Source organism: Gymnoscopelus microlampas, assembly GCF_963454915.1.
Source record: "Gymnoscopelus microlampas genome assembly, chromosome: 3".
In the NCBI taxonomy this organism is placed as follows: domain Eukaryota; kingdom Metazoa; phylum Chordata; class Actinopteri; order Myctophiformes; family Myctophidae; genus Gymnoscopelus; species Gymnoscopelus microlampas.
Genome location: NC_139940.1, coordinates 55,780,528 through 55,794,051, shown reverse-complemented (window position 1 = coordinate 55,794,051; position 13,524 = coordinate 55,780,528). Strand labels below are relative to the sequence as shown.

The following is a 13,524-nucleotide window of genomic DNA, read 5'->3' as shown; positions in this document are numbered from 1 at the left end:
TATATTACATGATATTAAATATATGATTTTATAACTTTTTTAAAAGGCTGAGTGGCTGTTACCTCTCAGAGAAATGCTGTGAGGCGTTATCATCTGCTATCAGTTCCAAGTCCTCCAGCCTGAGGGAATTGGACCTCAGCAACAACGATCTACAGGATGTGGGAGTCAAAGAGCTCTCTGGTGGACTGGGGAGTCCAGACTGTAAACTAGAGACCGTCAGGTCAGTATTCCTTAACCTTTTCAACCAATTTCAACTGGTGCACGTGCACATATATTAAATATATGATTTTCTAACTTTTTTCCTCTTCAGGCTGAGTGGCTGTAACCTATCAGAGAAATGCTGTGAGGCTTTATCATCTGCTATCAGTTCCAAGTCCTCCATCCTGAGGGAATTGGACCTCAGCAACAACGATCTACAGGATTTGGGAGTCAAAGAGCTCTCTGGTGGACTGGGGAGTCCAGACTGTAAACTGGAGACCGTCAGGTCAGTATTCCTTAACCTTTTCAACCAATTTCAGCTGGTGCATGTGCACATATATTAAATATATGATTTTATAACTTTTTTCCTCTTCAGGCTGAGTGGCTGTAACCTATCAGAGAAATGCTGTGAGGCTTTATCATCTGCTATCAGTTCCAAGTCCTCCATCCTGAGGGAATTGGACCTCAGCAACAACGATCTACAGGATTTGGGAGTCAAAGAGCTCTCTGGTGGACTGGGGAGTCCAGACTGTAAACTGGAGACCGTCAGGTCAGTATTCCTTAACCTTTTCAACCAATTTCTGCTGGTGCATGTGCATATATATAAGCAACAATGCAAATGAAATAATATGCAGCTATATAGCAATATGCAGTAGAAAATATAAAATGTTCACTACGTTGCACCCTTTATTCATTGAATTTGGCCTTCAATAGATCTGTATTAAAGAGTCATATTTTGTTGATTTACTATACTTCATTTTCTCTGTGTAAACATCAGAGTTTGAGGAGAAAAAGTGAATCCCTTAAAACCTGTAGAACTCATTAAAACCAGGAAAGAATCTGTGTCATTATATACTTTGGCTATTCAAAAGATTGCAGATATACAGTACAAGCTCATAGTGCGTCACTTTGTGCCGCGCTATGAGCTTGCAAATCCATTTAACTCAGAAAAATCAAGATGAAATCAAATTAAGATAAAACAAAACCAAAGTAAAGAGTTTTGATTAATTACCCAAAAAAAGCAAAATGTTAATCTGCTTATCAGTTAAAGTGTAGGTTGAAAAAGAAAATTCCTGAATGAGCAGCTGCTTCCCCTCTTTCTATCTCATACTTAAATGCGCTCCTCCCCATGGGGTTCTTCTTTAGTCCAGGCATTTCATTATTTTATGATTTGATAGCTGCCATGATGATCTTAACCCCACAGTTAATCGGCCTAACAGTAGCAGCTTAAGTGGCCACATAGTAGGTAAAAAGGGATCCCAGCCATTCAGCTACTACTTCACTTATTCTATCTATTTTATCTATTTTATCTGCTCCCACATGCATAATCTAATCTGTCAGCAGATCTCACAAACTACTTGGATAGGAGCTTTTCTTGGGGGCAGGCCTTTGATTAGGATTGAAACTGTGCAATCAAAATGGAGTGGATGTGACTGATACGTTAACCTCTGCCTTGCGTGTGTTGTAAATGGGAACGTATGTAAAACAGTCAAAGGAAATGCATTGGATATAATGGTTCACTTCATGGGCTAGTGTAAGTCAGAGGTGAAACGTAGCACCCAAAAGTTTTTGAAACACAAAAAGGTTGGAGATAAACTTTGTATTCTTTACTCCGTTTGGTCAGTGTCGCTTTAGACTCCACAGGGGCCCTACGCAGGATACAGGGCGCATGGGGCCCTCGCGCGATGTGCATGTGTCCCTCGCGCGATTCGCACGATTTTTTTCCGGGTTTCCAGCGGATAAAGTTACTTTTTTTGTTACTTTATTTCGGTTTTAGTGTGATGCGCAGCCTGCGCTGATGTGAACGCAGTAATGCACGTTATTTTCTTCTGAAGGGAGGGGGCGAAGAGGGGGCCTCTTTGATCGGCGGGTAGGCGGGGCCCCACGCAACCTGCGTAGTGTGCGTGTAGGGAGAAGCGGCCCTGAGTTTGGTAAACAGCCATTAGACAGTGAAGTGCAGATAACTTGAGACAACTTGGCCACTTGACTTTTATATGGATCAAGCCCCATCAAACGAGTCTCAGCCCTCAGCTTCGCGCGATTTTTTTCGGGTTTCCCGTGGATAAAGTTACTTTTTTTGTTACTGTACTGGATCAAGCCCCATCAAACGAGTCTCAGCCCTCAGTTTCACATAGCAAAGGTCTTGTTATGAAAAAGCAACAACATTGTATTGACATAACCTGTGTGTGTGTGTGTGTGTGTGTGTGTGTGTGTGTGTGTGTGTGTGTGTGTGTGTGTGTGTGTGTGTGTGTGTGTGTCTCTGTGTGTGTGTGTGTGTGTGTGTGTGTGTGTGTGTGTGTGTGTGTGTGTGTGTGTGTGTGTGTGTGTGTGTGTGTGTGTGTGTGTGTGCGAGTGCGTGCAGGTTGTCCCGCTGTATGATCACAAAGGAAGGCTGTTCTTATCTGGTCTCGGCTCTGAGATCCAACTCCCATCTCAAAGTGTTGGATTTAAACTACAATCACCCAGGAGACGGAGTTAATCTCCTCTCTACTCTACCACTGGAGACTCTGAGGTATGGAGAGAACTGCTGTCACTCACTGTAAATGTGTTCTAGTTGAGTAAGGAAATCATATGGTGATTCTGTACAATATTGTTTAATGTTTCATCCTGAAAATTCATGATCAATTATTGTTTCTGTTATTGAATGGAATATGCAAACATTTACTTTGTATCTCCTCCACCCCCAGAGTCGAACATTGTGGCGAGGGCAGGCTGCACCCTTTGCGACCCAACAAGTGTAAGTGTGAATTATGTTTAATTCATTAACAAATTCAAGTATCACACATCCATCTATGTAGATGAACAGCTTATTTACACAGTAACATGCGACATTCATTCATTCACTTCCTACTGTTAATGATTATGACTATAAGTGTAATGTGTTTTCATTCACAAGAATCCCCTGTAAATGGCCCATACCCCCCCCCCCAAAAAAAAAAACCCGCTACCACTGACACAGCTGGAGCATTTAGAGTTATTATGTGACCATATTGCTATACACTGTTCTTTAGCAATTATGTGTTTTACAGGAACAGCAGCATACATCGAGACAAGTTATTGACAAAAAAAACGTAATCACAAATTCTGAATCCTTAAATACTTGTATATAGGGATGGGTATCGTTAGGATTTTTACAAGTCCGGTTCCGGTTCTGCTCATCGGTTACGGTTCCTAACGGTTCCATATTTCGGTTCCAAAATGGTAAATATATATATATATATATATATATATATATATATATATATATATATATATATATATATATATATATATATATATATATATATGTAATAAGGATGCACAGAATGGAAAATTCTTGGCCGAAACCGAAGAGCCGGAAAAAAAAAATGTTTTTCTAAATATATATACATTTTTTTAAATATTCTTTTGTACCATTGCTGTCATGGCTATGCCTCTGTTGTAGAGCTACATGATTATGGCAAAACTTATCATAACTATAATAGGTCCATATTGAGATCAGTTATTTAAAACATTAGCATGCCATGTTGAATTATTGCAAATTATATAAATATGAATGCAAGAAATTAAAACAAATATTTAATAGCCTAACAAAAGGCAGTTGCATTATTGCAAACAGTCAAAATGCATTAATAATATTAGGCCTGCCATTACTTTCTTTTGGAGAAGTTACTTTCAGTTTCATTTCAGAGACACACACACACACACACACACACACACACACACACACACACACACACACACACACACACACACACACACACACACACACACACACACACACACACACACACACACACACACACACAATCAAAGACAGAATGTTTACAGCTGGTGTTAATTATTTTGCGCAGTACAGGCTATTATATAGCGCTTGTCATCCTACTAATGTTACACCTCGACATGTGGATTCTAGTTTTCAAGATGAGAACAACAAAGCTTACACTAGTTGAGACGGTGTTGTGTGAGAGGAGAGGAGAGGGGGAGGGGGAGGGTGCGGGGAGGAATGCAGCTGCTCCTCCATACGACGGTGTGTTACCGAGTGAGACGCAACGGATGTATACTTTTCCATACAACGTTGTTTTACCGGATTTGTGATTTTTGGATTGTGCTGTTTGTGTAGCACTTCTAAACGCCTTTGTTTGAACGGCTTTTAGCCGTGTCTAGGAACTGATATGCAGAACCAAAATTAAATATTTTGTATGGGTAGCCTACCCGGTACCGACCATTTCCTTATCGGTTTCTACTTGGAACCGAATTTCGGTACCCAACCCTACTTGTATATCATTCACCAAAACATAAAAACTAAAATGTACGTGTAAATATAGTGGTGGAAGAAGTACTCCCAAAGTAAAAGTATCAATACTGTAATGTAGATATTGTAAGTAGAAGTTCAAAATGTACTTGAGTAAAAGTACAAAAGTATCGGCATCAACATCTTAAAGTGTCAAAAGTAAAAGTAGTCATTGTGCAGAATGTCCTATTTCACAAGTTCAAAATGTATGAAAAATCTATTGATAATAACCGATCTACAAGCTGAAGTGGTTAGTGCATGTTTTGTAGAAATAATCAAACTAGAGTTTTCATTTAATTGTAGTGGAGTAAAAGTAAGTTTTTTTCCTCTGAGATGTAGTGGAGTAGAAGTAAAGGTATTGAAAATTGGAAATACTCCAGTAAAGTAAAAGACAAATACCTCAAAATTGTACTTAAGTATAGTACTTGAGTAAATGTACTTAGTTACTTTCCACCACTGTGTAAATATGAAAATAATGCATGAGTGGCAAGTTACTTTATAGCGGTTTCACACTACGGCCCCGGGTGCGCACCCTGGGCCACTTGGCTGATGTTGTGGTAGTGTGAACGTTGCGTATCGTTCCCCGAAACGGATCCCCGTTCCGTTCCCGAAACCACCTCCGGAGGCAGTCTCGGATCCGAATCATGCGTCCTCGGAGACGGTACGCTGCAGTGTGAAAGCAAGCGTACTGTTTGACGGAAGTGGCCCGCTATTTGGAATAGGTGACGGTATATAAACTCGACAAAAACAGTCAACAAAAACACGTCGCAGATCAATCCACAGGGGTTCAACCATGGCCGGATCCCGCGGGTTAATTTCATCATTAAATTATAAAATGAACCCGCGGGATGATGAAAGATTTAGTACCGCATCATCCCGCGGGTTAATTTTATCATTAAATAACCAAATGAACCCGCGGGATGATGCGCTAAAACCCGCAATATTTATATATAAAACTTATTTATTTATTTATATAAAACATTACATACAGAAATAGAATGAGAGCGCGAGATAGAAAGAGAGGCCGTGTCATGGCCATATAATGACAGCAACAATATATATATATATATATATATATATATATATATATATATATATATAATAGTATATCTTGTGGATATCTTGTGGAGTTTCAGCTACTATGCATCCCAGAAATATATAGCTTATAAGGCTTTGTAATTTGAAATGTGTAAGTAAATATAACTCATTTAGATGTAGGCCTACATAGGTTTATGGTTTCCCAAGGACTATAGCCGTTTCACTCATGATGCAATTTCTCTTTCATAACAGATACATACATGTGCCAGATAATCCCCACACAAAGAGAGTAAAAAAAGAAAAGACGTTACTTTATTTAGTAAGACATGAGAAACAGTACATGGAAGTACAATTCACAATACAAGGTTTCAGTCATTCAGTCCGACTTCACTGTATAGGCTAGTTGCCTTTTCATTAATTATATATTTTTGTACTTAAGCTGTCGTGAAAGTTTATAATATTTAGAGAAATGTAAGGTTTCAAATACAAAAGTAGTAGTTGTTGTGAAGGTTAGCAAACTGGACATTTAGACTGAATGTTTCCTGTATCCTCATCTTGCGCAAATGCACACAAGTGTTTCACCAGGTTTTATTTGTGTTGTTTCTCATAAGCGTGCATCCGTTGTCTGTAAACAACACGCGCGCCAACAACACAGCAGTCTGTGCCTTGACTTCTGTGCGCTCGCGTCGCTGTGCGCTCAGTGCGCTCCTGACTCTCTCCCCAGCGGCAACCCTATATTTATGCGCGACCAGCACAAACATTGTCGCATAGTTGATGACGTCTGTGTCCACTGGGGAAGCACTATGTGCATGCCGCCACCTATAGGATCGGGGGTATATATGCAAGTGTATTCGGGCGCGTTAGAGACTTGGCCAGTGTGAATGCTGGCCAGCCAAGCGCACTCGGAAACGGAGCGGTCTGGAGTGCGCACCCGTAACCATAGTGTGAAACCGTAGTTAGTCATCCAAATCCACTCAAATCCACTTCCGAGTTTGTTTTTCCATTACATCCACTACACACAGTATAGCTTGGAGGGAATTTGGCCGAAATCATCAAGATCGTGCACACGTTTTTGATTTTTGGCATGGTGTTAGGTATGGGCATAAGGTTTTCAAAAACCATTGGATGCAAGTTGGGATCGCCCCCTAGTGGTCTGTTTCCAATGAATCCAATATTAGATAGGTATGGTTGAAACCCCAAATAATTGATGGAAGAGATTTTTCAATGGATTCTGTTACAATTGGGTATGCTAAATAACAACAACAAAAAAATAGGAAAATCAAACTTCTAGAAACGCATAATTTTCAAGTTGGCGTCCACGATGGCTGGCGGGAGCTTAACATGCTTATAAGCGGGGAGGGAATATATAAAAAATCATAACAATTGTGCATTTGGTGACAAGTTTTAGATTTTTGGCTTGCTGTTAGGTATGGGCATAAGGTTTTCAAAAACCATCGGAAGCAAGTTGGGATCGCCCCCTAGTGGTCTGTTTCCAATGAATCCAATATTAGATTAGTATATGGTTAGTATATGGTTGAAACCCCAAATAATTTATAGCAGGTATTTTCAATGGATTCTGTTACTATTGGGTATGCTAAATAACATACTAAAAAATCTAGGAAAATCAAACTCCTGTAAAGACATCATTTTCAAGATGGCGGGAGCTAAAAATGCCAGGAGCTTAAAATGCCTATAAGCTGGGAATATGTGCCATCTTGAAAACGATGCCTTTCCAGAAGTTTGATTTTCCTAGATTTGTTGTATGTTATTTAGCATATCCAATAGTAACAGAATCCATTGAAAATATCTTCCATCAATTATTTGGGGTTTCAACCATATACTAACCTATCTAATATTGGATTCATTGGAAACAGACCACTAGGGGGCGATCCCAACTTGCATCCGATGGTTTTTGAAAACCTTATGCCCATACCTAACACCATGCCAAAAATCAAAAACTTGTCACCAAGTGCACGATTTTTCTGAATTCCATCCGGGCTAGTAAGAATCTGTGTTAATTCCCTTGGTTCGTCTTTCTTTCGAAGTACAAAGAAACATTTCTAGCCGCAAAATCCCGGTGAGGGCCTCAGGCCCACTTCTGCCCCGCGAGAGCAGCTTGGCGAGAGCCAAGTGAGTGCCCACACAGAGCGGGCACTCGAGCGGGCACTGTTCGAGTTGCACCAAGGTGGGAATTGTTATGATCATTCCCACACAAAAGGGTACCCTCAGATGCCAACATCAGGACAGACAGGAAACCGGTGCATTTTCGTTTCCGTTTCCGGCCGGATGACGTCATTTTCGCGGGGAAGACGCCCCTGTCCACTTTCAATAGAAAATATGTTTATAAAAGTCTTTCATTTGCCACTCACAATTTAACTTTAGTTCAACAAGGTTCAATGAAAAAAGGTGACAACCTGTGTCTGCAGTGTTTGATACAATAAGTACAATTTTGAGGTACTTTTACTTCACTTGTGCATTTCCATTTATTTGATACTTTTTACTTCTAATCCATTACTCCATTATCCATTAATCCATTATCTCAGAGGCAAATATTGTACTTTTTACTTCACTACAATTATTTGACAGCTTGCGGATGTATTATTACAATACATACAGTACATTAATCACTTAAGCCCTATTCTATACTTGATCTTAGCTGATCTACAAGCTCACAAGCTTTTAGATCTGCAGCAACGTTGTAGTGTGTGTGTGTGTGTGTGTGTGTGTGTGTGTGTGTGTGTGTGTGTGTGTGTGTGTGTGTGTGTGTGTGTGTGTGTGTGTGTGTGTGTGTGTGTGTGTGCGCAAAATACAGAAGAATACCACAGATTTAATGTAGCTCCTTTTAAATTATAGGACTTTTACTCAGTAAACTACATTGAGGTATAAAACATCTGCATACTTCTTCCACCAGGAAATGGACCATTAAGGTGTGGTCTTTATCCTGTGTGAAACTATTCACAGAGCATCCTTCTCTTATTCATAGCAGGTGACAGGAAGGTGGGATGAGGAACTGTTCTCTAGAGCAAGGGTTCCCAAACTGGGGACCCCCCCCCCCCCCTCACACCCTGACAAGAACTTGGAATTGTTTTTACATTTTGAGTTAAGGCATTACATTTAGTTTGACTCGGTTCCACAGATAAATATTGCGAACATAGATGATCTACAAGCTCACAGATCAGATATTTCTGATCTGTGAGGTCGTAGGTAATATTTGACAATTTGGCCAACATTTGACCATTATAGTATAGTTTGTTGGTTACTTTTGACAAAGTAATGGTTTTATTATTAGTTATATTCTTTTTCATTTTAGAGGTATTGAAAAGTCCTTAAATTGTCACTTTAAAATATCGCCAATATAGCCAATCCACAAGTTCACAACCGAGCAAAACCTGACGAATTGTGAGTTTGTAGATCAGCTATTTTCACTATATACTTATGTACTGCTGTAAAAAAAACACACACACATAGCAGATCTACAAGCTCACAATGTGTCATCAGCTTGTAGATCTGCTATTGTCACTACTTTTGAAATCAATTAGCTCTATTAACTGTTGCACACCCAGCGTAAAGTGCTACAAAAGCTTAATTTATCCAGAAGCAAGTTGTCCAGAATGTACCCAGGTCTAGATGTGACTTGTCTCAGATGTGCTCATGACCTGGTCATCCTTTGACATTCAGTAAGTTTCCGAATGTTCAAAACTGTTTTTTTTTTTTACAGATTGACACATTTTGGACAGGAACATTTCATATGTTTGTGTGACACTGTCATTGATGCCAGTCAGTCCTCTGACTGTGATATTTGGTGTGGTTGTGGAGGGGACACTAGTGTCAACAGGTCAATGACAGGCCATAGCTTTGTCTTCATTATTAACCAGAAGACTGACCTGCTCAGTTGGACTCTGACACCAACTCATAAACGCTGTGTGGAGGAGCTGATGGAGAATTTAAAGATTGAACATCTAACGTTTAACATTCAGGGAGAGAAACAGAGATATATAACCTTTCTTTCTTTCATTTAACCTTGTGAGTGCCACATGTCCCCACAATTATAGTAGAATTTGAGAAATTGTGAGGATCGTTTGCAGTTAGTATTAGTCATTTATTTGTGAGTTCCACAAATATAGTAGAATTTGAGAAATAACATTGTTGTCTATTTAGATTGTTTCATGGTTAAACATTTTTTAGAGTTTATAATTAGCAAAAGGTTCAGGTTGAACACCAGTGTCACACACCGAAAATAGCAGATCTACAAGCTCACAGAGCGAGGCGTTGTGAGCTTGTATATCACCTATTTTCAAATATCTGTATAAAATAGGACTTAAGTGAAGTGTGTTATGTATTCATAATCTAAATTTACAATCTTGTAACCTTTCAAATAATTGCAGTGGAGTACAAAGCACAATATTTGCCTCTAGGATGTAGTGGAGTATAAATTATTGAATTAATTGCATCAAAATATACGTATGGTACAAAAGTAAAAAGTACTTGTCCCCCCCCACCCCCCCCCCCCCCCCTCAAAATCTGTAAAGATTTGTCAAAATGTCAAAAAATAGCAGATCTACAAGCTCACAACGAGTCGCATTGCAATGCGTTGAGCTTGTAGAACTGCTCATATAGCAGTATATAAAAGGGGTTAGTGGTTCAAGTATCTTGGGTATTAATAATATTTATAATAGTAATCTAAAGCTACAAAGTACTGTAACTAGTAAAATAGCAGATCTACAAGCTCACAACACGTTGCGATGCTACGCGTTGTGAACTTGTAGATCTGCTATTTTCACTATTGATTTAAAAAAAGTAAGACTGTAAAAACAATGTTTGTGAAAACATAATTACATCACTACACAGTAAATTCCTCAGTGTTAATTTATACACGTGTAACTCTGAGAGTGTTCAAGTGTAACCAAATGGACCAGTAAGGGTGCATTTGTACACTGTTAAAGTAACAGAAAAATCCCTGTATTCCACATTATACTTGAGTAAAAGTACAAAAGTGTTGCATCATCATCAGGATCATTTGCAGTTAGGATTAGTCATTTAGAGGTTATAAGTTGAGGGGTTAGGTTTGGAGTTATAGTGTGATGTGCTGTGGTCACTGAGCTTGTAGATCAGCTATTTTCAGCTTTAGGGTTGTGGTTAAAAAGAATGGTGAAAATGTAACCAACCTTACAACCTCACAAGTAATACAGTGGTGTAAAGTAACTAAGTACATTTACTCAAGTACTGTACTTAAAGTAGAATTTTGGACTACTTTTTTTTTACCTTTTCTATGACGTTATGATATCTTAGGATGAATGGTACAGTAGAAACATTTCATAACTCGATCCCGGGTCCGCCACAGCTTGAGACGTGCGCGGATAGGCCTTGCGTTAGATCGCATTTTTCGCGTTTGAAATTGATTGAAATCTCGAGATTTCAATCTCGTCTAGCGCGACTTCTGTTTTTTTTATTTTATTATTATTTTTTGACAGTGTTCTGTCACTATGAACGTCAGATCTAAAAATAAATAAATTTAAAAAAGCTATTAAAATATGATTTTTTTCTACTGTACCATTCATCCTAAGATATCATAACATCATAGAAAAGCTAAGAAAAACTTAGTCCAAAATTCTACTTTAATTACAATTTTGAGGTATTTTTTACTTTACTGAAGTATTTAAAATTTTCAGTACTTTTACTTCTACTCCACTACATCTCAGAGGCAAATTTGTACTTTTTACTCCACTACAATTATTTGGAAACTTTAGTAGTAGTTACTTTGCAGGTATAAATTGTTACATTAACCACTTTAGCCCTATATTATACACAGGCTATTTGAAAATAGCCGATCTACAAGCTCACAACGTGTCGCATCGCGACGCATTGTGAGCTTGTAGATCTGCTATTTTCAAACATTTTATTACTTTTACTTTTGGTACTTTAACACATCGGGTGCCAGCATTTTATAATAACAGATTACGTTCGGTGCCGAAATCTCACCGTTGAGCTGCGCAGCGCTGTTTAAACTTTAGACCCCACGACGTGCATTCCATGAGAAAAAAAAGCATGTCACCATTTAGCCGATGGTGCTGGCTAATGCCTGGAATGATAACATCGCTCACGCGAGTAACAATGGTGGAGCGATCGTGCACACAAAATGAGTCGTTTTCCCCAGCATAAAAAGTTTCGGAGTTGACACGATGATGCATCTGGCCCATCCTTGTCAGATTCACCGTGGGTGATCCCAAAGCTGCTCCAGCCCCTCCCGTATGGAAAAAAAAAAAAAAAAAAAAAAAGACACCAAACACGGTTCGGACCGTGTTCGGCACCAGAGCGCTACTATGTGAAAACACAGTCCAGACCGTGATCGGCACCCGATGTGTTAAGTACATTTTGATACCAATACTATTTGTACTTTTACTCAAGTAGATTTTTTATTCCGGACTTTACTTGTGTGTGTGTGTGTGTGTGTGTGTGTGTGTGTGTGTGTGTGTGTGTGTGTGTGTGTGTGTGTGTGTGTGTGTGTGTGTGTGTGTGTGTGTGTGTGTGTGTGTGTGTGTGTGTGTGTTGTGAGTTGTTTTTAGGTTGTTTTATGTTAGTGTCGTCCCCGCCCCCATACAACCATCACAGTAAAGCTCTAAACTCTATAATAATAATATTACAATAATATTCATGAGGTTTTAATGTGTTGTGATGTTTTGTCATGTGTTCTTCTCACAGATTCCTGTTCACTCTCACTGGATCTGAACACAATGCACAACTACCTCTCCCTCTCAGAGGAGAACATGAAGGTGACTAGAACACCACAACACCAAGGTTACCCTGATCATCCAGAGAGATTCACCTCTTACCCTCAGGTGTTGTGTAGAGAGAGTCTGTGTGAAGGTGGGAGGTCCTACTGGGAAGTAGAATGGAGTGGGTTGGTTCTTATAGCAGTCTGTTATAAAGACATCAGCAGACAGGGTTATGAGTCACACTTTGGAGACAATAACAAGTCCTGGTGTTTAGAATGCTCTGATGGAGGCTACACGTTCAGACACAACAACGTTGATACTAAAGTGTCAGAGTGTTCCTCCAGAGGCAGAGTGGGGGTTTACCTGGATCACAGTGCAGGTACTCTGTCATTCTACTGTGTTACTGACCCAAGGACCCTCCTCCTCCATACAGTTCACACCACCTTCACACAACCTCTATATGCAGGTTTATGGGTTTATTATAATGGAGCTACAGCAGAGGTGTGTAAGATCTGAGAGAGAGAGAGAGAGAGAGAGAGAGAGAGAGAGAGAGAGAGAGAGAGAGAGAGAGAGAGAGAGAGAGACAGAGAGAGAGAGAGAGAGAGAGAGAGAGAGAGAGAGAGAGAGAGAGAGAGAGAGAGAGAGAGAGAGAGAGAGAGAGAGAGAGAGAGAGAGAGAGAGAGAGAGAGAGAGAGAGAGCGGGGGGTGTAAGATGAGAGAGAAAGAGAGGGGGGGTGTAAGATGAGAGAGAGAGGGGCGTGTAAGATGTGTGTGTGTGAGAGAGAGAGAGAGAGAGAGAGAGAGAGAGAGAGAGAGAGAGAGAGAGAGAGAGAGAGAGAGAGAGAGAGAGAGAGCAGCTAAACACAGTAAAGTGTGTGTGAGGTGCTGCAGTGGTGGAAGAAGTACTCATACTGTATATTTTGGACTTGAGTAAAAGTAGAAATACCACAATGTAGTAATAACTCTGTTAAAAAGTCCTGCTTTACACATTACTTAAGTCAAATGTATTTGTGTCAAAATATACTTAAGTAGCAAAAGTAAAAGTACTCGTTATGCAGAATGTCTTTCAGTGTTCTACGCCAGTGGTTCTCAAAGTGCGGTCCAGGGACCCTCAGGGTTCCAAATGGACCCTTACAGATCCTTGAAATGACAAGATTGAGAACCACTGCTCTATGGGTTGTGAGCTTGTAGATCTGCGATCTGCTATTTCTGACTTGTTTTGGTTGAAATCAGTGTAAATGTTCGTACAGCAACACACCCTGATGAAGACAATATGTCCAAACGTTGATCATTAAAATCATT

General features: G+C 39.7%; 1 protein-coding gene across 1 annotated transcript in view; it reads left to right on the top strand.

Annotated features, from left to right (window-relative positions):
- The window catches only part of LOC311040388 (NACHT, LRR and PYD domains-containing protein 3-like), a 75,070-nt gene extending 62,265 nt beyond the window's left edge, over nucleotides 1-12,805 (top strand). The window contains exons 12-17 of the mRNA XM_084050642.1: nucleotides 47-220; nucleotides 311-484; nucleotides 575-748; nucleotides 2,561-2,710; nucleotides 2,886-2,935; nucleotides 12,209-12,805. Coding sequence (XP_083906768.1) covers nucleotides 47-220; nucleotides 311-484; nucleotides 575-748; nucleotides 2,561-2,710; nucleotides 2,886-2,935; nucleotides 12,209-12,738 — 1,252 coding nt within the window. The 3' untranslated portion in view covers nucleotides 12,739-12,805. The remainder of the gene's footprint in view (nucleotides 1-46; nucleotides 221-310; nucleotides 485-574; nucleotides 749-2,560; nucleotides 2,711-2,885; nucleotides 2,936-12,208) is intronic.
- Nucleotides 12,806-13,524: the final 719 nt, after the last annotated feature.